A 21,893-nucleotide genomic window follows, 5' to 3' on the forward strand; every position below is an offset into this window, starting at 1 on the left:
AGTTTGTCAGACTAATGACATTTCTCAAATGAACTCAAATCTCATTTCTCTTGCACTGAATATTAATTGTATCGGAGGCATATGCTTTATATTAAAATATCTCTTGCTTTGCCTTTGCAGGGGACATACATCAATATTTATTGTAGAGGAATATACTTTATTTTAAAATAACTCTTCTTTTGCTTTTGCAGGGCACATTCATCATACCATTGCTGTCCTCTGTGTTGCATGATGAATCTCAATGGGAGAAACCACATAAATTCTATCCTGAGCATTTTCTTAATTCTGATGGAAAATTCGTAAAGAGAGATGCTTTCATGCCTTTCTCTGCAGGTAATTCTTTTCTACTTTTGTGTATATCTGCACTGTGTGCTTAGTCAGTGGGATTTTTACATGTCTGGAATGTAGCCTATTGTGCAAATGAAAGAATCACATCTGTTGCTGTGGCCATTTCTGCCACTAGATCTGGCCACCATTGGTGTGTGGCCCCTGGAATGTTGCTCACCTGGGAATGGGGCCTTCAGGCTGAAAAGACCCCCCCCCCCCCCAGTTTTCAGCATTGCAGAATGGCTAGTATTGGGAGTTCATAATTCTTTTAAGATGGGCACTGTGAGCTGTTCTTTTATCTCTGCATTTCCTTCTGCTTCAAAATATTAGGGATGTTATTAAGCAACTGCTAAACCCAGTTTCTCTGCTGCCTATGTCTCCTTACAGGTCGGAGAGCATGTATAGGTGAGACTCTTGCCAAAATGGAGCTCTTCCTCTTCTTCACAAGTCTCCTTCAGAAATTCACCTTCCAGCCACCCCCTGGAGCATCTCAGGAAGACCTGGACCTTACTCCTGCTATTGGGCTTACAACATCGCCCATGCCCCACCAGCTCTGTGCTCTGCCACGTTTCTAAGACTCACAAACTCCTGGCTTGGGTATTTGGGTTGAGTAGCCTATGGGTGGAATTGGTCCATGGTTTGTCACAAATCTTAAGTGTTCCCCTTTACCTGCCATACTGTCGAATCCCATGAAACTAGCATTGGAGCATCTCTTACTTAAAACCTGGCCCTGAGTTCTTATGACACTTGAGGCATAGAGATCAATCAGCAAAGCTGGTTCATTTATTCCCATGTTTACATATCCTTTCATATTCCCAAGTAGATATGCAGAGTATTGTGACCGAGACGAAAAAGGGTCTGGAAACCATGCCTTATGAGGAATGGTAGAGGAAGTTGGGTATGTTAACTTCTGTGGCTGCAATGTATTCTGATTCTGAACTGTATTTGTTGATGTCAGGCAATGGCTTTGTTTCCTCTGTGTTCTTTAAAAAGTCTGTCATAATAGATCTGGCAACTGGGTTTGCTTCTGGCATCTCCATGCTGTCAATTAGTTCAGTGGCTTTCTGCTTCTGGCTTAGAATTAAACAACCATCTTCTATCTTCTCTCTGTATCTGAATGAACTTTCTCTGAGAGTCTGGGTAGCTTAAGGCTTCCCTCATCTACAGAATTCTGACTGGTCATATGAAAAATGGAAATGGGGGAAATGTGTCAAAATCAAAATCAAACCTTCAATCTCCACAAGAGGAAAAACTCAAAACTTTCTCTGCCTAGCTTCTGCTCTGAAAGGGAAGAGGGAGCTAATCCGTTTCACATTGGAGTCAGTGGAAGTCACCATGGTCTCACCAGGAAATAGAAAAAAATGTCCCCTTTGAAACTCTCTTCTATCTTAAGAAAATCCAGCCACACCCACTATAATACTTCGAATTTTGTTTTCACTGGGCCCCATAACCTTTGTAGGAATGGATTTAGGCACTATGAGAGGATGTACGGTTTAGTTATTATTATTCCTTGCTCACACGGTTGCATGTCATATGCTCTAATGTATACAAAGATATACCCTAATGCCATCATGTTAAACAATTTCAAAATGAAAATGAATAAAAACTATGCTAAAGAGAAAATATGTGTGAGTGTTTCAATGGGAGGAAGTTCAGGAAATACTGGACACTTTCAAACTAAATGCAGTTGTTCCTAATTAAAGTTGAATAATTTCATCTGCAAATGATTTCACAATGCTGCCCTTTACTCCCATTATAACAGATTAATTTTACACATAATCTGGGTGACAGGTCTGCAACCAGGTTCAAGGGAATTTGAATTTGTTCTTGAAAGCAATAGTTTGAAGAAGTGGGCACCACTCACTTGAGTAAACATTAAACTGAAAGGCAAATAATCCAATGTACAGCTTTGAATAGTTGTGGAGAAGAAAACAAAATCAGAGGGCCAAAGCGGGACACTTTTTACTGGATGGTTTAATGATTTGCTAGAGACAGTATTTAGCATAATATATATACTGCTCACTGCAGTTGCAAGACATTGTCTTTGACCAAACTGCTCTGTAGCTTTGTTGTTTTTGTAGAAGTCTTTTAGACCATGTCAGCCTTTGGGTTGCCAGGTTTTTATCTGGAGGTTTTTGCTTTTTGTCTGTTTGGCTCTGGAGGCCTCCAGGCCTTGGAGCTCTGCTGAGCTACCAGTGGCATGCTCCCAGTCCCAGCGGGGTCGAGGCCACTAGGGGTGGCTTGGGGCTCTTCACATCCTCCTTGGTTGTCATGATGGTGGCTGGCGGCCGGGTTGGCAGTGCAAGCACCAGCCAGGCAACGCCATTGGTGCTTGTGGTCCTCAGAGGCTCCGTGCTGCTGTGGGGCTTGCCATCCTGACTCTACATAAGTCCATACTGCTGCACTTTGTAACAACCATCCCCAAATGCAGTTCAATGATTACTCCAAAGAATTTCACAATGCTGCCCTTTACTCTCATTATAACAGATTAATTTTACAGATAATCCTGAGTGACATATCTGCAGCCAAATTCAAGAGAGCTTGAATTTGTTCTGGAAAGCATTAGTTTGTGGAAGTGGGCACTTCCCCCTTGAGTAAACATTAAACTGAAAGGCAAATCATCCAATGTACAGCTTTGAATAGTTGTGGAGAAGAAAAAATCAGAGGGACAAAGCAGGACATTTTCCATATTACTGGGTGGTTTAATGATTTGCTCGAAACAGTACCTAGCACAATATATATGTTGCTCACTGCAGTTGCAAGACATTGTCCTTGACCAAACTACCCTGTAGCTTTCATTAAAACCATTGCAAAACAAATTGCTTGCTGAAACGAAATGGATTGGACAGAGCCGATTCCAGTGTTGTTCCTCTTTATCCTTATGGTTTCCTTTGTTTTGAAACTGGGCACTTTCTGGAACAAGAGCTCCCAAAATCTTCCACCAGGACCAAGGCCTTTACCTCTCATTGGGAATCTCCACATCATGGATCTGAAGACGCCTTACAGAACCATGTTAAAGGTAAGGCTTCTGGTTCTTCCCATGCCAAAGCTAAAGGGTACTGGGGCAGCCCAGTCAGCAGAGCAGGGTATTAATAATAATAATAATAATAATAATAATAATAATAATAATAATAATAATAATAAAATATATTAAAAATTGTTCTTTTAAAGCCTATAAATCTCATCTCCCCTTTGTGTGTTGCAAAACCTTCTCTTATCTTTCCCAATAAATAGTCATAGGACCAAGTTGCAATTTATAACTGGTAATTTGAACAGGATGTCTGGTGTCGAATCATGTTTGACTCTGTCTCCATTTTCAAGGATGCAAAAGTGCCGGTGCAAACCTTGCCTCAGCCAATCTCCTTCAGCCTATCTTTCTAGATTTGAGAGGTGCCATTAAAGGTATAATCACATTCATCCTTATAACTGCCTATTTTGTTCTGGTTTTCTGAGCATTCCTGGCAAATATTTGTGCTGTTGCAACTGAATAACAATAATAAGTTAGTAATAATTTATTATTTATACCCCGTCCATCTGTCTGGGTATCCCCAGCCACTCTGGGTGGCTCCCAACAGATTAAAAACACAATAAAGCATCAAACATTGAAAACTTCCCTAAAAAAGACTGCCTTCAGGTGTGTCTTCTAAAAGTAAGATAATTGTTTATTTCCTTGACATCTGATGGGAGGGTGTTCCACAGGGCAGGTGCCACTACCAAGAACACCCTCTGTATGTTTCCCTGTAACCTCATTTCTCAAAGTGAGGGAACTGCCAGAAGTCCCTCGGCCCTGGACCTTGGACGATGGGGGTGGAGACGTTTCTTTAGGTATACTGGGCCGAGGACATTTAGGGCTTAAAGGTCAGCACCAACACTTTGAATTGTGCTCAGAAACGAACTGGGAAGCCAATGTAGGTCTTTCAGGACTGGTGTTATATGGTCTCAGCCGCCACTCTCAGTCTAGCTGCTGCATTCTGGATCAGTTGCAGTTTCTGGGTCACCTTCAAAAGTAGCCCCACGTAGAAAGTGTTGCAGTAGTCAGAGCGGGAGATAACCAGAGCATGCACCACTCTGGTGAGACAGTCTGCCGGCAGGTAGGGTCTCAGCCTGCATACCAGATGGAGCTGGTAGATAGCTACCCTGGACACAGAATTGACTTGCACCCCCATGGACAGCTGTGAGTCCAAAATGACTCCCATGCTGTGCACCTGCTCTTTCAGGGTCACAGTTGCCCCATTCAGGACCAGAGACTCCCCCACACCTGCCTGCCCCATGTCCCCCCAAAACAGTACTTCTGTCTTGTCAGGATTCAACCTCAACCTCATTCTGTCAGCTGCCATCCAACCACCTCCCAACACTCACACAGGACCTTCACCGCTTTCACTGGTTCTGATTTAAAAGAGAGGTAGAGCAGGTTATCATCCACATACTGATGAACACCCAGCCCAAACCCCCTGAAGATCCCTCCCAGAGGCTTCATATAGATGTTAAAAAGCATGGGGGAGAGGACAGAAACCTGAGGTGAGAGGTGAGAGTCCAGGGGTCTGAACACTTATCCCCAAACACCACTTTCTGGACACGGTCCAGGAGGAAGGAGCAAAACCACTGTATAACAGTGCCCCCAGCTCCCAGCCCCTCTAGACAGTCCAGAAGGATGTTATGGTCGATGGTATCAAAAGCTGCTGAGACATCCAGCAGAACTAGGAAACAACTTTCACCTTTGTCCCTAGCCCGACGGAGATATTAACCAGCACAACTACGGCAGTTTCAGTCTCATGATGAGGCCAGAATCCTGATTGGAAGGGATCCAAGTGGGCCGCATCCTCCAGGCGTGCTTGGAGCTGCTCAGCAACCACCATTCCCAAGAATGGAAGATTTGAGACTGAGTGATAGTTGGCCATATTGGCTGGGTCCAAATATTTATTTTTTAATAAGCAGTTTTATAACCAGCACTTTTAGGGGGGCCGCTAGGGGGCGCCTTGGAAGATGGCGGATATTAACATCTATCCAGCTCACACGAGGTAATTAGAGGCTGATTATGGGGAGTATATCAGTCTCCCTTCATCTCTCCAGGGGGGAGAGATGCCGTTTTCACCCGCTGTTGCCATAAATCACCCCCGAGTTCGGAAGAAGGAGGGGATGAGGCACTGAGTGCATAACCCTTGGCGGGCCTCGGAACTCCTCCGAAGCTGCTTCCAGGAGCGAAACTAGTTGCGTTACTTAAAAGGAAAAAAATTGGGAAAGATAACGCACATGCTTCAAGAGAGGCAGGAAGTTTTTATCTGCTAACAATTTTACCACTGAAAGGAAGAAGACTGAGACGGACTGAGAAGGAAGATTACATCAAAGTACTACAAATATGGTATGTGGATTGGAATGCTGGAACTAAGAGGGGGGAAATTACTTTTTATTTTTTTTGCTCTATGTGATTATTAATAACCCTCCCTCTGAAGATCTGTCACAGAAATAAATTGCAAATGGGACTAAAAATGAATTGTGTGGGAATAATTATGAACTTAAAGGTTTTACTCTGTGAAGGATTTGGAAAGAAGAAGGGCTCTCTCTTGTGACGCAGTAAGAATGGAAACTTGATAAGAGACCTCTGCTGCTGGAGTAGGTCTTGGGGAGGGCGAGCCAAAGATATATTATTTTCGAGGAGATTGCGAACTGGAAGGGGCAGCCCTCCTGCAAAAAGACTAATTCACGATGCAACAGGTCGGAAAAGCTAAAGAGCGAGTTTCTAGATTGTATTTCATTGGAACGACAAAAATGGCGATTACTCGCTCGAGCGGAAAGGACTGTTGGAGGAGAGTGATTTACAAGAAAGCAGCACAAAGCCCACACAGAAATACAAATAAGACTGTCTTTTTCAACCCACCTGCGGAGCATATCGGAGGAAAATGGAAAGGAAAATGAGTAATGACAAGTATTGAGAAGAAGAGACTGGAAACATCATTCTTAATATGGAAGCAGAACAAATATTCGAGGATTGGACTCCTGCCAATCAAGAAGCTTGGGTACCCCCCACAAAAATTTACAATTTGGAAAACAATTGGATTATATGATATGTATTGTTATAATCTGGACTAATTGATTTGATGTGTTTAATTTGGAAATATGAAATTTAATAAAAACTATTTTCAAAAAATATATATATAACCAGCACTTTTAGTGGGTTTGGGAAGGCTCTTTAACAGAGGGAAGCATTCACCACCCCACAGAGCTTTTATGAGCCAGGATGGGCAAGGTTGAAGGAGACAGGTGGTCAGTTTCACTCGTCCAAGCAGCCTCTCCACATCCTCGGAGGTAATACATTGGAATTCCAGAAATCTGGCACTCTCCTGCCCCGGCCCTGCTCTCACGGTGAAGTCTACTGAACTTGGTGAAAAGGCTAAGGTGCTGTATCATGAGTCCAGCAACTGTTGCTGCTACAGCTATTAGTAGCAAATGTCTTGAACAGCATTAAGGCATAGACAATGCTCTTTTAATTTATCATTATGTTATTTGGATGCTGTTTTGCATGATGATTTGCAAAGATACAAAAAGGGAATTCATTCCACAAAATTACTATTCTTAAGTCATATGTTTTCAGCTCGGTCCAAGGCACAATGACATGGAAATAATTTCTACCAACTTCTAGAGTAGTTTGGATTTTGGATTTGATATCCTGCTTTATCATTTTTCCTGCCAACCTAGCAGTTCGAAAGCACGTCAAAGTGCAAGTAGATAAATAGTTACCACTCTGACGGGAAGGTAAACAGCGTTTCCGTGCACTGCTCTGGTTCGCCAGAAGCAGCTTAGTCATGCTGGCCACATGACCACAGCTGTACGCTGGCCACAGCTGTACGCTGGCTCCCTCGGCCAATAAAGCGAGATGAACACCGCAACCCCAGAGTCGGTCACGACTGGACCTAATGGTCAGGGGTCCCTTTACCTTTACCTTTACCTTTATCATTACCCTAAGGAGTTTCAAAGAGGCTCACAATCTCCTTTCCCCTCCTCCCCCACAACAAACACTCTGTGAGGTGAGTGAGGCTGAGAGACTTCAGAGAAGTGTGACTAGCCCAATAGTAGTTATTGGAAAAAACTGATACTAGTCTAACAGTCAAACTTTGCTACTGGATTCTGTGGAATGTATAAAATAGCCTCTACTCTTAGGTAAATGTGCAAGCTAATGCAGTCTTGGTTCTGTCAGAGATGTTTTACATTAATATATTCTTTGGGTATACCAGAACTCTCTTTCTCACTTTTTCTTTTGTTGAATTCCAGTTGTCAAAGCAATATGGCCCTGTTTTCAGCATCCAAATGGGACCCCAGAAAACTGTGGTGTTGACAGGATATGAGACACTAAAGGAGGCTCTGGTTAATCAGGCGGACGCATTTGCAGACAGGCCCATCGTTCCAATGTTTCAAGAGTTTGGACAAGGCTTTGGTGAGGCACCTCCCTTTCTATTGGAACTGGAAATGCTTGCAAACACAAACAGATCCCACCAGGTGAACACAATCTGTTCCCAAGAAATGGTTCGTAAGATGAGCTTTGCAAAGCAAGTCAACAACATCCATTGTTTCCTGTGAGGGAAATCCTTGTGACTTTTTCAACCCACCTCAGTGCCTTTGACACTGACAGAGTATCTGCAGGCATTAGGCTGAGAATGTGTCACAAAAAGTGTCACCTGTGGATTTTTGCAGATCAAGCTAAAATGTTAAAAAGAGTAGACCAGGCCAGCCTTTTTGATCTTGACTTTCAGTGGCTCAGTGGGGCTCTGTTGAAGAAACAAAAATGGAGACCAGTTAAAGCAAACCTTTCCCATTCCCACCTTCTTCCAAACAGTCATATTGCAGAGCTGGGGGAGAATGGGGCAGGAGAATGTAATAGTTGTCACATTTGAATTGTGAATGATTGTCACATGGAAAAGTAATGCCACACACCAAGGGGAAACTGACCATTTTCTGGCCCAGCCTATACAGAGAGGAAAAATGAAGGAGGAATACAAATAACAAGCTGAGTTCTGCTGTGACGCCTGACATGTACAAACCACCCTCCACTCTATCCTACACTTTGAAATGGAAAATATTGATCAATGTGTTCTCAGGTCATGGTCTGATGACACATCTGCCAGCTACTTTGTCAAAGCTCAGAAGTCTGAGTCTGAATGGGAGAACAGCTGGGATCCATTGTCAGTTCCATGGAAGAAATGCAGAACATAATTTATTGATTCAATGGCCATGCAAACATGAAACATTTCTTCCTGTCTCTTCAGGTTTAACTCTGTCTAATGGTGAAAACTGGAAAGTAATGCGGCGGTTTGCTTTAAGCACATTGCGGGACTATGGAATGGGAAAGAAGACCATAGAGGACAGAATTATTGAGGAATGCAGTGTCCTGATAAAGAAATTTGAATCTTACGAAGGTGGGTTTCTCTTTTCCTCTGGTGCATAGCTACACAACCGTTGTTTAAAGGTGCCAAGGCTATTGTGTTATATATTCCTAACTTCCAGAAGCACAGCTCCCAGGGTTCCTAACTATTGTTCTGTTCCTGTAATGTGCAGATTGCACTGCAATAACTCCTGTGACTCCCAAGAAGGTCTTAGCCCAGCTATGGCCACATCCAGCAGCACTTAGGATCAGTTTCTTTTATAAATGAGGTCTACACATAGGTAAGCTGCCAGTGGGGACTTAAGACAACATGAACAGACTTAAAAACAATGCCCTTTCCATACTTTGAATTTCTGTGGGGATGTTCAGGGAGGCAGGAGGGTATATATTGTTTAATTATATCCCCCCTAACTTGCGTTAGCAAGTTCTATATCTTAGCAGAGTTTAAACGCATAGCGGTTTGCTTGTTGCAGGCTCGTCTGAGCTTCTCTATATAAGATTCCTGGTAAGATCCCTTCTTTTCCCTCTAAAAAAGAATAGACAATCTTATTAAAGTCAATATAAAAGTAGTTTACTCACATTCATTCAGTTCATGGATGGATGGATCCCACAAGGCAGACTTAGGTTACAAAAGTGTATATACATGTGGAACTATCCCATAAGGGAGTTAGTCCCAAGTGACTGCAGACAGGCAGTCACTTCTACTAACACGTAGAAAAATGGAGGAGGAGGAGGAGGAGGAGAAGAAGAAGAAGAAGAAGAAGCAAAGGAGTGTGCTCCCCTAACCCAGATTATTTTTTTTTAAATAATTTTTATTGGGTTTTTACATTTTATAACAACAAACACACACACAAAGACAAGAACACACAAACACACAAATACAATTACATACCCTAATTTTCTTTACCCACTTTCATTGACTTCCCCCCACCCCCTCCTCTTACATCCCAGTTCCAAAATTAATTCAGCAAGTTCTTACCTAACCTCTTAAAGATATTCATATTGTTTTTAAAAATTAAATTCTTTTTGTTTATCTATATTCAACTTATCCAATTCTCTTATAATCATTAATTTCTTTTTTTTTAAGGTCGATCTAACTTCCCCTCCACAAATTTTCCCTTTATTATATTAATTATAGGTCACATTGACCAAGTAAAACAAAACAAAACATTTTATAGTTCTATTCTCTCCCCCCCCCCGCCCCGGTTTCTGTCCCTTCCCAGACAAATGTCTAAAAAAAACAAACAAAAAATAGTTCTTAGCCCGGATTCCTCACGTCCGAGGCGTCTGATTCTCTGTCAGTCCCTCTCTGCCAACTATGTTGGTAGTCCTCTTTGTTGGTCCTAAGACCCCGAAGGAGTTCAGTCAGAGTCACATCATATTTTCTTTCATCCAGAATGTTAAAAAGTGTTTGCTGCGAAAGACCATCAAGTTTTCCATACTCAAGAGGAAAGTCCCAATCATGTTGCTTTATTCTTTTTAGTTTTAATATTCCAAGTACTCCAGGGACTTCTCTCTTCTTCCTTCTCATCTTTCGCAGGTTTGTAATCCAAAGGTCTTCTTGCTCATACTCTAACAATGCAGATTCCTGGTTGATATTTTCCACTTGTAGTGTCTGAACTCCTTCTTTCTTCTCTGTCAATTCCAAAGGCATCTCTTCCTGCTCAGCTGCAGAGTTTTTATCATGCGTCTCCTTTGTGCATTCAGCAGAGTTGTTTGTTTCAGAATTCAAGGTCATAAAAACTTTACTCAAAGCCATACTCTGCTCCTGCAGGATTCCCACGAGAAAGAACATTTTTTCTATCTCCGCCAGTAATTTTCCCTCTGCAGCCATTGTAGTGTCACTAATTCCCCCTAGGGGGCTTTCAGTTATTTAGTAGTCCTTTTCCAATAATCTGTTACTTTGTTATTATCAATACTTTGTTTCCAATCGCCTCAGTCCAAATGTATCAGCTTTAATTCCAAGAGTTGTTAAATAACAAAATTCTTTACTTTGTCCGCCCGTTTGACAGCTTCTTTGACAGCTGTCAAACTCCTTTCACTTCTTCCTCCGGCACCCAAATAGGACACTCCCGGGTTTTTTGGGGGGGATTACACACAAAGTTCCAAAATTCCCTTTCTCTCCAGCACAAAATCTTCTTCTATCAAATTTGTGAAAAACTTTTAAATCATCAAAACAGTATTCATTCCGCCTTAATTCTCCGTTCCTTGCTTTAAATCGTCTATAAGTAGAGGGGGTGCGGACTTCCCTTTAACACATCCCCCGATCGTGCCGAATTCACAGGATAAAATTTTTAAAGTCCAAATTCCACTACTCACGGGTCCTTTGTTATCCAGTCCAAATTTTGGGAAGAAAGTCAGCGCTCTCCGGCCATGGCTTGCGGCTTCGCTCCACTGAAGTAGCGGTCTACTCTCAGCACCACGCCACTCTCCGTACCCTCTCCGCAGCCTTTAAAAAGGCTCTTCGTGGGTCGGGGAGGGCGCTTAAGGTGCCCACCGAGTCACCAAGTCCGCAGGCTTCCGCGCCTGCGGTTTCTGAGGGTCCCCGTGTCCCTAACCCAGATTAGGCCACACCCACATCTAGTCACATGCAGAGGAAGTTTGTCCCAGCTCAGGAGGAAACACAGAGTTTTCTCCTGGCTGGTAGAAAGCATCCACTAGCATGTCCATTCTAGGAACATTGTACTCGACTCCTGTGTGTTTTACATCCCACATTTTAAAAAGAATATTTTTGCTTAACTGTCATAATTATTTCTAGGAAACCCATTTGAGACCACCACAATTATGAATGCAGCTGTTGCCAATATTATAGTGGCCATACTACTAGACAAGCGATTTGATTATGAAGATTCCACATACATAAGACTTCTGAAGTTGATCAGTGAAAATGTCCGGCTTGTCGGAAGCTCTTCAGTCCTGGTAATCTATTCTTTTCCAATAAAACAAACAGTTGATTGTAATGACATTGTATGCAAAGTGGGCAGGGCAACCTGTTTATTGTATATTGTTCAGGATTCACTACAAAACACAGAATGATATCTTGAGAAACCAGGTGGTGATTCGAAATATTTAGAAACCTCACATGGCACAGTCATCCCGTAACTGTAACAAAGTCTCTTTTGCGCACACGCTTTCTGGCCTCACTGCCATCGGGACTCCAAGGACAAGGAAGAACAAGTGATAGTTGGTTCCATGATGGCTCAGAAGCGGCCTCCAAGGGCAGATCTCCTTCTCTGAAGGCGAACCTCCAGAGGAGAACTGCCATAGCCTATTATTCTGGGGTTGCACATAAATTACACTTTCCTGACATAGCCCACCCCCCATTCCAAATGCCATTCAATAGTTTTGTTTGTATTTGGGCAACCATGCTTTGAGAGACACAGTTGAGAGAACTGTACTGAGCTTTCCTAATGTTTCTTTCTTTTTTCACATTTTTATCCTTTCAGCTGTATAACATGTTTCCTGCTCTTGGTTTTCTTCTGGGGGCTCGTAAGACTATCATTCAAAACAGAGATGAACTGTTTGCCTTCATAAATGCCACCTTCATAAAACACCTCAGAGATCTGGATGAAAATGACCAGAGGAGCTTTATTGACTCATTTCTTATCCGACAGCAAGAGGTAATGGAGTCTTATAAGTTGGCCCAGAATAAACGTTGACATTTTCAATTCATTTTTTGAGGGCATATTCACAAGTGAATGCATAAGTTGTAGTCAGGAAGTCTTATTGCAGAAGGGACCAACCTGGCATACTTCCTACCATTTCCCAATAGTCAGCCATTGTTAATGTCTTACAGAAGTTGCCTCTGCAGGGTCAATGGTTGCATGCTCAACAGCATTTCTGGGGGGAAATCCCTGATCAAGAAAACATGACAGTTGGGGTGTATGAGTTTTCAGGGGTGGAATTATGGCAGATAGACCATTGGCTTATGAGAGGTAATGGTTGCCTGACTCCCTTTTGATACAAGGGGGATGGGAAAATGCCTCGTGTGCTCAGAAGAAGGCGCTCTTCACACCGGAGGAGATAGGAAACTTTGTGGGTGGAGAGGCATCTCGGAGCAAGGAAAAAACATTGGCCCATGCACTGCGCTTGTTGTTGGTGGTGGTGTTTAGACGTTTAGTCGTTTAGTCGTTTAGTCGTGTCCGACTCTCTGTGACCCCCTGGAGCAGAGCACGCCACGCACTCCTGTCTTCCACTGCCTCCCGCAGTTTGGACAGACTCATGTTCATAGCTTCGAGAACACTGTCCAACCATCTCATCCTCTGTCATCCCCTTCTTCTTGTGCCCTCACTCTTTCCCAAATCAGGGTCTTTTCCAGGGAGTCTTCTCATGATGCAGCCAAAGTATTGGAACCTCAGCTTCACTATCTGTCCTTCTAGTGAGCACTTAGGGCTGATTTCCTTAAGAATGGATAGGTTTGATCTTCTTGCAGTCCATGGGACTCTCAAGAATCTCCTCCAGCACCAGAATTCAAAAGCATCAATTCTTCAGCGATCAGCCTTCTTGATGGTCCAGCTCTCACTTCTATACATCACTAATGGTGAAAGCTTTAACTATACAGTGGTACCTTGGGTTACAGACGCTTCAGGTTTCAGACGCTCAGGTTACAGACTCTGCTAACCCAGAAATAGTATCTCGGGTTAAGAACTATTGGTGTTACTCTTCCTGTTGGAAAGTGTGGCAGAAGTGAGTTGCAATCTCCAAAATATGGAGGGCACCACATTGTCTATCACAATTTAATGAAACATTTCCAGATGAATATGTGGTATTTCAGTGTTATTTTTCCATTTTAGACTATGAGTAAATACATTAAAGATGTTCAACTGAGAACCATATGTCAGCAGAAAACAACACTTTATGTTAACTTTGATTTCAGATTTCTACAAGTGTTCGCCAGAAATGCTGCCTTCCATGTATGCAGTCATATAATACTCTTGCAGGTTAAGCACTGGCTGAGCAGTTAAGCACCACGATTAGCATCAGAGAAGGAGGAGCTGGATTGCCAAGCCTCCCCAACCTCCTCTCTTAGCTGGTAGATGGAGAGCAACAGCTGTGTCTATGGAGAAATTAGATGTTTTGGAGTGTTGATGCTGAGCCCCTCCATTTTAGGTTCGGGTTGTATACATGTGTAAATAAACCCTATATTATCATGATGGCATAGTCTGGAAGACCTGGAATCTCTCACTACTTAGCGATTGTGTTGATGTGCAATGATGGGTCCTGTCAGGTTTTCATCTTTATCTTTGCACTTGAAATTTTCTCACTCCATTCGTTTTAACCAGTTCATACTCTTTGCAACCCAGGAGGAGGAGAAGAACAAGACGAATGCATATTTCCACAATGAAAATTTAAAAACTGTTGTGGCCGACTTATTTGGTGCTGGCACGGAGACAACTTCTACCACACTGCGCTGGGGACTGTTACTAATGATGAAATATCCTGAAATTCAGAGTGAGTGCTTTTCATTGGCTTGGCACCCATTAATCTGAGATATCTTAATTCCAGTTATATGTAACTATTAGAAAGTGTGTGTGTGTGTGTGTGTGTGTGTCTCACAACAATTATTCAATCCTAAATTTAACATTTCAATCTGGACACCCTTCTCCCTTTCTGTGGTTTTTACATTTCATTTCATCTTCCTACATCATTTAGATATATATTTCCGTATATATCCCATATGTATATTGAAACAGAAGGTTTTTACATTAATCCTCCCAATGTCTTAGTATGTTTACAGTTTGTTTGTAATTACAGATAGGTAGCCGTGTTGGTCTGCCATAGTCAAAACAAAACAAATTCCTTCCAGTAGCACCTTAAAGACCAACTAAGTCAGTTCTTGGTATGAGCTTTCGTGTGCATGCACACTTCTTCAGATACACTGAAACAGAAGTTTCCAGACCCTTCTCACTATATAGAACCTTCTCACTATATAGAAGGGTCTGGAAACTTCTGTTTCAGTGTATCTGAAGAAGTGTGCATGCACACGAAAGCTCATACCAAGAACTGACTTAGTTGGTCTTTAAGGTGCTACTGGAAGGAATTTGTTTAGTTTGTTTGTAAATACTCTATAAACCATTTCCATTCCTTTCATTCCTTTTTAGGTAGTTCCGATTCCAAACTTCCCAAAAGAAAAGCTAATGGTTTTTTAAACATCTTAAACATGTTTTTCAGTTCATTATATATCATTTCCCAGTAAGCTTTAACTTTATTAGTAGAGCACCACATATGAAAAAGTCTACCTTCTTTGTCTTTACATTTCCAGCACATATTCAGTTTGGGTTTATACATTTTAGCCAATCTATTAGGTGTTAGGTCCCATCTATATGGGACGCAGGTGGTGCTGTGGGTTAAACCACAGAGCCTAGGGATTGCCGATCAGAAAGTCGGCGGTTCGAATCCCCGCATCGGGGTAAACTCCCGTTGTTCGGTCCCTGCTCCTGCCAACCTAGCAGTTCGAAAGCACGTCAAATTGCAAGTAGATAAATAGGTACCGCTCCGGCGGGAAGGTAAACGGCGTTTCCATGCACTGCTCTGGTTTGCCAGAAGCGGCTTAGTCATGCTGGCCACATGACCCGGAAGCTGTACACCGGCTCCCTTGGCCAATAAAGCGAGATAAGCACCACAACCCCAGAGTCGTCCCCGACTAGAACTAATGGTCAGGGGTCCCTTTACCTTTATCTTTACCATCTATATAACATTTTCATATAGTTTTCTCTTAAACTATAAAATGCTCCAAATTTTATATCCACCTTTGATAAACTTTCCCATACATCCATTTTTATATTATTAACAATATCTATTGCCCAGTGTATCCTTGAAGATTTCACTTGTTCATCCTTTGTCTCCCATTCCAATAAGATCTTATACATTTTAGATATCACTTTAACATTACAGTTTAATAGGTCTCTTTCCAGTTGTGATGCTTGTTCCCCAACCCCGCCACTTCATATCCTTTTTAAATACTTCATTCAAATGATGATATTGTAACCATGTTGTTAACTTCTCTGATAAAACCTTAAATTATTTTACTTTAAATTCTCCAAAGGTGAAAGTCATAGTGGTGTTTTGGTCTCCAACAGGTTTCTGTTTTTAGTGTTTCTGTTTTAAATATTTAAAACACTTTCCCACTCTATTTCTTGGTTTATTATCATTGAATATTGCATTTGAAACATCTTGACATCCTGTTTCGCTATCTCTTTTCAAGGGAAATTTATTAATTGTTTCCCATTCCCTTTTATTTCTTGTAAAATTTCTTGTTTTTTTCTGCTCTTATATTTGTTTGGTATGCGCTTTGCTATGTAAAAAAAACCCCACCCCTACATTACCACTTTACTCACACCCCATACCACCTTTAAATCTATCTCTTGGTTTAAATTAATTTCAAAATAATCCTTTAATTTTTTTGCCCCCTTTTCTAATATTTCTTGATTTAATAAATTTTATAATTTACTAATTTTTCATTTAGTCTCCATCTCATCGGAAAACTTGTCTCTGTTCTTAATTCCACTGTTAAAGAGTTGTAGTCTCGTAATGTTCTTGATTTCTGCCCCCTTTACCTTAGTATAAAAATATTTAGAAGTCCATACAGGGTTTTTTCCAGCTTGCAGAATAATTCACAGTCAAATAAAATGTACTGTGGGTGTTTTTCTCTCCAAATGTCAATTAAACTTAAATTGTCAGTCATCCTAAAAAAGGCATTCAGTAGCTTGCCTTCTTTTGTTTCATTTTTTCTTATACTTATACTCCTGTCCCAATCTAGGGAGGCTACACCATTCATATCACCCATCAAAATCACCTTTTCATTCAAATGTTCAAATAATATTTCTTCTAGCCCCTAATGAAGATCTGGTGTATTTTCCCATTATCAATATTCTTCCTTGTTCATCTTTGAATAATTGCTTTGGGTCCAAATCTGGTTTTATACACATTACAACTCCTCTCTTTTTTGTTATATCAGAAGGTACAAAGTTCTTTCCCAACCTTTTATTTAAGTTTTATTTATCCAAGTTTAACTTCTTTACAACATGTTCAATTTTATTCCCTTTAGTCTTATTATTTAGCCTATTTACATTCCAAGTTAGAATTTTCACAGCCATCCTCTTCCATATTTATTTCTCTTTCACCTCCACCTCTGTTGAATCATCCTCTTCCTGTCCAGCTTTCTGTCCAAATGCTCTTTCTCCAACTAACTTTTCCCCATATTTTCTCCAAAATTTGTCTTGCCTTTATATGTAAAAGATACCACCTCAAGATATTCCCAGCAGTGATATTTCAATAATCATCCTGGATGAATTTCTCTCCATCAGTTTATCAGGTTATTGGCTAAAATGTTTGTTTGTCCTGTTTTAAAATACCTTGGCCTAGAGATTAAATTTGCAAGCCTAGGGAACTGGAGAACCAGTTTATGGCAGTTTTATGCTTCAAGTATTAATATCTTAAGAGACCAAGGTCAAGGAGATAATCTTGGCAGAAAAATTAATGCTTTTCTTTTAATTTCCCCCAGCAAAGGTCCAAGAAGAAATTGCAAAGGTTGTTGGATCTTCTCAGCCAAGGATTGAACACCGAACAAAAATGCCTTATACAGATGCCGTGGTCCATGAGATCCAGAGATTTGCTGATATTGTCCCAACCAACCTGCCACATGCCACGACTACAGATGTTACCCTCAATGGCTACTTCATTCCAAAGGTGATCCATTTCACTGAACTGCTGCCCACTAGTTACAATACATTTTAAGGCTTTCCTGGGAGTAAGCCCCTTGGACTTCAGTGTGGGTGACATCTGTGCAGACTTTTATAGGATTACACTGTAAGCATGCAATCTACCCTTTGGAAGCTGTCAGATTAAACAGATCTCAGTGGGAAGGAACACAAGGTAGGAAAACAAACCATATCTGGTGGAAGATCATGACTTATATGTTAAAGTTTTTCAAACTAAAGACATTTCTCATATGAATTCGAATCTCATTTCTACAGCACTCAATATTTATTGGACTAGAGGCATATGCTTTATTTTAAAATAACTCTCACTTTACTTTTGCAGGGGACTCATATCATACCGTTGCTGTCCTCTGTGCTGCATGATGAATCTCAATGGGAGAAACCACATAAATTCTATCCTGAGCATTTTCTTAATTCTGATGGAAAATTCATAAAGAGAGATGCTTTCATGCCTTTCTCTGCAGGTAACTTTTTTTTTTTTTTTTGCTTTTGTGTGTCTCTGCATAGTGTGTGCTTAGTCAATGGGATTTTTACATGCCTGGAATGTAGAATACTGTGCAAAGGTAAGGATCACATCAGTTGCTGTGGCCATTTCTGCCACCAGATCTGGCCACCATTGGGGTGTGGCCCCTGGAATGTTGCTCACCTGGGAATGTGGCCCTCAGGGTGAAAAAGATTCCCCTTCCCCCCAGTTTTCAGCATTGCAGGATGGCTCGTATTGGGAGTTCATAATTCTTTTGAGATGGATACCATTAGCTGTTATTTTATTGCTGCAATTTAATCTGCTTTAAACTACAGTGGTACCTCAGTTTATGAACTTAATCCATTTCAGAAGTCCATTCTTAAACCGAAACCGTTCTTAAACCGAGGTGCGCTTTCACTAATGAGGCCTCCTCCCACTGTTGCCCTTCCACCGCTCAGATTCCGTTCTTAGACTGAGGTAACATTTGCAAACTTCTGGTTTTGCGGAGTTCATAAACCAAATCGTTCGTAAACAGGGCGGTTCTTAAACCGAGGTACCACTGTATTTGGGGTGTTTTTAAGCAACTGATAAACTTGGTTTCTCTGCCCCCTTTGATTCGTTACAGGTCGGAGAGCATGTGTAGGTGAGACTCTTGCCAAAATGGAGCTCTTCCTCTTCTTCACAAGTCTCCTGCAGAGATTCACCTTCCAGCCTCCCCCTGGAACATCTCAAGAAGACCTGGACCTTACTCCTGCTGTTGGGCTTACAACACCTCCCATGCCCTACCAACTCTGCGCTCTGCCACATTTCTAAGACTCACAAGCTCCTGGATTGCTTTGTCAGGAGCTCGTCCTACACTCGAGTAGGACCCTGGTAGAGTCACATGCCTGACTGGCATATTCTTTCCCTCCTGGTCGTACGTTCAGGAGCTTCATTTTTTTTTTTTTTAAATATTTTTATTAGTTTTACAGAATAAAAAAGAACAAAGAATAAAATACAAAAGTTTCATAAATCATATTTCTTTTACAGAATCTTTTGGGCTTCCCCACATCTTCCCGAATCTGCATTATTTATAATACCAACTTCAGCATTTTGTTATCTTATTTCATCGCTTATTGTATCTTTCATTTTGTCATATTACCCATTTCAATATATTTGTAACCCAATATTCATAATACAAAGTCTTCAGCTATTTATTATCTTATTTCATTACTTATTGTATCTTTCAGTTCATTATTGTATCTTTCAATTCATTACTTATTGTATCTTTCAATTTCATGTTACCAAAGTCAAAGTTATTGTAACCATGATCTTATATATTGTGATTAAAACATAACGCAATAAAGATTTTTCTTAATTTCACCTCTCTTTTCTTGTGCCTTAGTTTTCATTTCACCTAATTACCATTGCTGGGGCTAATATTTCCTAAAAAGTGCATTTTCTTAACATCCATACAGCTTATAATATTTTTGTAAATAGTCCTTAAATTTTTTCCAGTCCTCTTCCATTTTTTCTTCTCCCAAGTCTCGGATTCTGCCAGTCATTTCCGCCAGTTCCATATAGTCCATCAACTGCGTCTGCCATTCCTCCAGTGTGGGTAAATCTTGTGTCTTCCAACACTTTGCGATGAGAATTCTTGCTGCTGTTGTAGCATACATAAAAAAAGTTCTATCCTTCTTTAACACATTCTGGTCTACAATGCCCAGAAGGAAGGCCTCCGGTTTCTTAGGCAAGGTATATCTAAATACCTTTTTTAACTCATTATAGATCATTTCCCAAAAGGCCTTCACTTTCGGACATGTCCACCAGAGATGAAAGAACGTCCCTTCCGCCTCTTTACACTTCCAGCATTTATTATCAGACAGGTGATATATCTTAGCAAGCTTGACTGGGGTCATGTACCACCGGTATATCATTTTCATAATATTTTCTTTCAGGGCACTACATGCCGTGAATTTCAATCCGGTGGTCCATAACCTTTCCCAGTCCTCAAACATAATGTTATGTCCAATATCCTGTGCCCACTTTATCATGGCGGATTTGACTGTCTCATCCTGTGTATTCCATTTAAGCAGCAAGTTATACATTCTTGATAGTAATTTGTCTTTAGGTTCTAACAATTCTGTCTCTAATTTCGATTTTTCCACCTGAAACCCAACCTTTTTATCTGTTTTGAAAATTTCCCGAATTTGAGCATAATGCAACCAGTCTCGCACCTTGCTTTTTACATTTTCAAAACTCTGCAGCTTCCAATTGTCACCATCTTTTTCAATTAATTCCCAATATTTTGGCCAGTAGGCCTCCATGTTAAGTCTCTTACGTGCCTTGGCCTCTGCCGGTGAAAGCTACCTTGGTGTTTTGCTCTCCAATAAGTCTTTATATTTTGTCCAGACCATAAAAATTGCTCTTCTAACAATATGGTTTTTGAACATTTTATGAACTTTAACCTTGTCGTACCACAAATACGCATGCCACCCAAAAGCGTTATCAAACCCTTCCAGATCTAGGACATCAGTGTTCTCTAACAAAAACCAATCTTTCATCCAGCAGAAGGCTGTAGATTCATAATATAACCTCAAGTCTGACAGGGCAAATCCCCCCCTTTCTTTCGCATCTGTTAGTATTTTAAACTTAATTCGGGGCTTTTTGCCCTGCCAAACGAACTTAGAGATATCCTTCTGCCACTTTCCAAAACATACCACTTTGTCCACAATCTGCAGGGTCTGAAACAAGAATAACATTTTCGGCAAAACATTCATCTTTATAGCTGCTATTCGGCCTAACAAGGAAAGTTTTAGTCTTGTCCAAGTTTCCAAATCCCTTTTGATTTCTGACCAACATTTCTCATAGTTGTCCTTAAACAAATTCAAGTTTTTAGAAGTCAGGTACACCCCTAGGTATTTTACCTTTTTAACCACATTTAATCCTGTCTCTTTCAAAAACTCATCTGCTTCTGTAGACGTTAGGTTCTTTGCTAAGACCTTAGTCTTTTGCTTGTTCAACTTAAATCCCGCCACCCGACCATAATCAGAAATTAAATCCAAAACTCTTTTTGTGCTAGAAACTGGCTCCTGTAATGTTAATACCAAATCATCTGCAAATGCTTTCAGTTTGTATTGTTTCACTCCAACCTCAATGCCCCGAACTGACCGGTCCCTTCTAATCATATTCAAAAGCACCTCCAGGACCGAGATAAACAATAATGGGGATAGAGGGCACCCTTGTCGTGTCCCTTTTTCAATATTGAATTCCTCCGTCACCACATTGTTTACTATCAATTTAGCTTTTTGATCTGAATATATTGCTTCTATACCATTTTCAAACCCCCGTCCCACTCCCATCCCTTCCAAATTTTTCTTCATGAACATCCAAGAAATATTGTCAAAGGCTTTCTCCGCATCAATAAAAATTAGCACCGCTCTAGTATTAATATTTGTTTGTAAGAGTTCCAAAATGTCAATAATGTTTCTCGTATTGTCAAACAAATGCCTACCCGGGAGAAAGCCAGCTTGATCTTTGTGAATCACCTCGTTCAGTACTTTTTTAAATCTATTTGCCAAAATATCTGCAAAAATTTTGTAATCCACATTTAGGAGTGAGATGGGACGGTAGTTCTTAAGTTGAGTCTTTTCAGTTTCTGTTTTAGGAATCAATGTGATGAAAGCTTCTTTCCACGTTTCTGGTGCCTTCTTACCCTCCATGATCTGGTTACATACCTCCATCAAGGGTTGTATCAAATAGTCCTTCAAAACCTTATAATATTTGGAGGTAAGTCCATCAGGGCCTGGAGATTTGCCTAATTGGAGGTTCTGTATGGCACTCTCGATTTCCTGCTGTGAAACTTTAACATTCAGGGTTGTTCTCATTTCCTGGGAAATTTTTTGTAATCCGTTAGTTTTGATAAATTGATCTATCTCAGATTCTTTCTGCGGCCCTTGTGCATAAAGATCTTTGAAATATCTCTGGAAACATTTCCTAATTTCTTCAGGCTTCTGAACCATTCTTCCTT

At 40.9% G+C, this 21,893-nt stretch overlaps 1 protein-coding gene across 1 annotated transcript in view; it reads left to right on the forward strand.

Annotated features, from left to right (window-relative positions):
• The window catches only part of LOC309338642 (uncharacterized protein), a 40,284-nt gene extending 21,472 nt beyond the window's left edge, over nt 1–18,812 (forward strand). The window contains exons 8-18 of the mRNA XM_081855967.1: nt 192–333; nt 715–899; nt 3,158–3,346; nt 7,594–7,756; nt 8,586–8,735; nt 11,460–11,620; nt 12,148–12,321; nt 14,005–14,152; nt 17,205–17,389; nt 17,744–17,885; nt 18,510–18,812. Coding sequence (XP_081712093.1) covers nt 192–333; nt 715–899; nt 3,158–3,346; nt 7,594–7,756; nt 8,586–8,735; nt 11,460–11,620; nt 12,148–12,321; nt 14,005–14,152; nt 17,205–17,389; nt 17,744–17,885; nt 18,510–18,697 — 1,827 coding nt within the window. The 3' untranslated portion in view covers nt 18,698–18,812. The remainder of the gene's footprint in view (nt 1–191; nt 334–714; nt 900–3,157; nt 3,347–7,593; nt 7,757–8,585; nt 8,736–11,459; nt 11,621–12,147; nt 12,322–14,004; nt 14,153–17,204; nt 17,390–17,743; nt 17,886–18,509) is intronic.
• The last annotated feature ends 3,081 nt before the right edge of the window (nt 18,813–21,893 follow it).

The sequence above is a fragment of the Podarcis erhardii genome, assembly GCF_964252035.2.
Source record: "Podarcis erhardii genome assembly, chromosome: 3".
Lineage (NCBI taxonomy): Eukaryota > Metazoa > Chordata > Lepidosauria > Squamata > Lacertidae > Podarcis > Podarcis erhardii.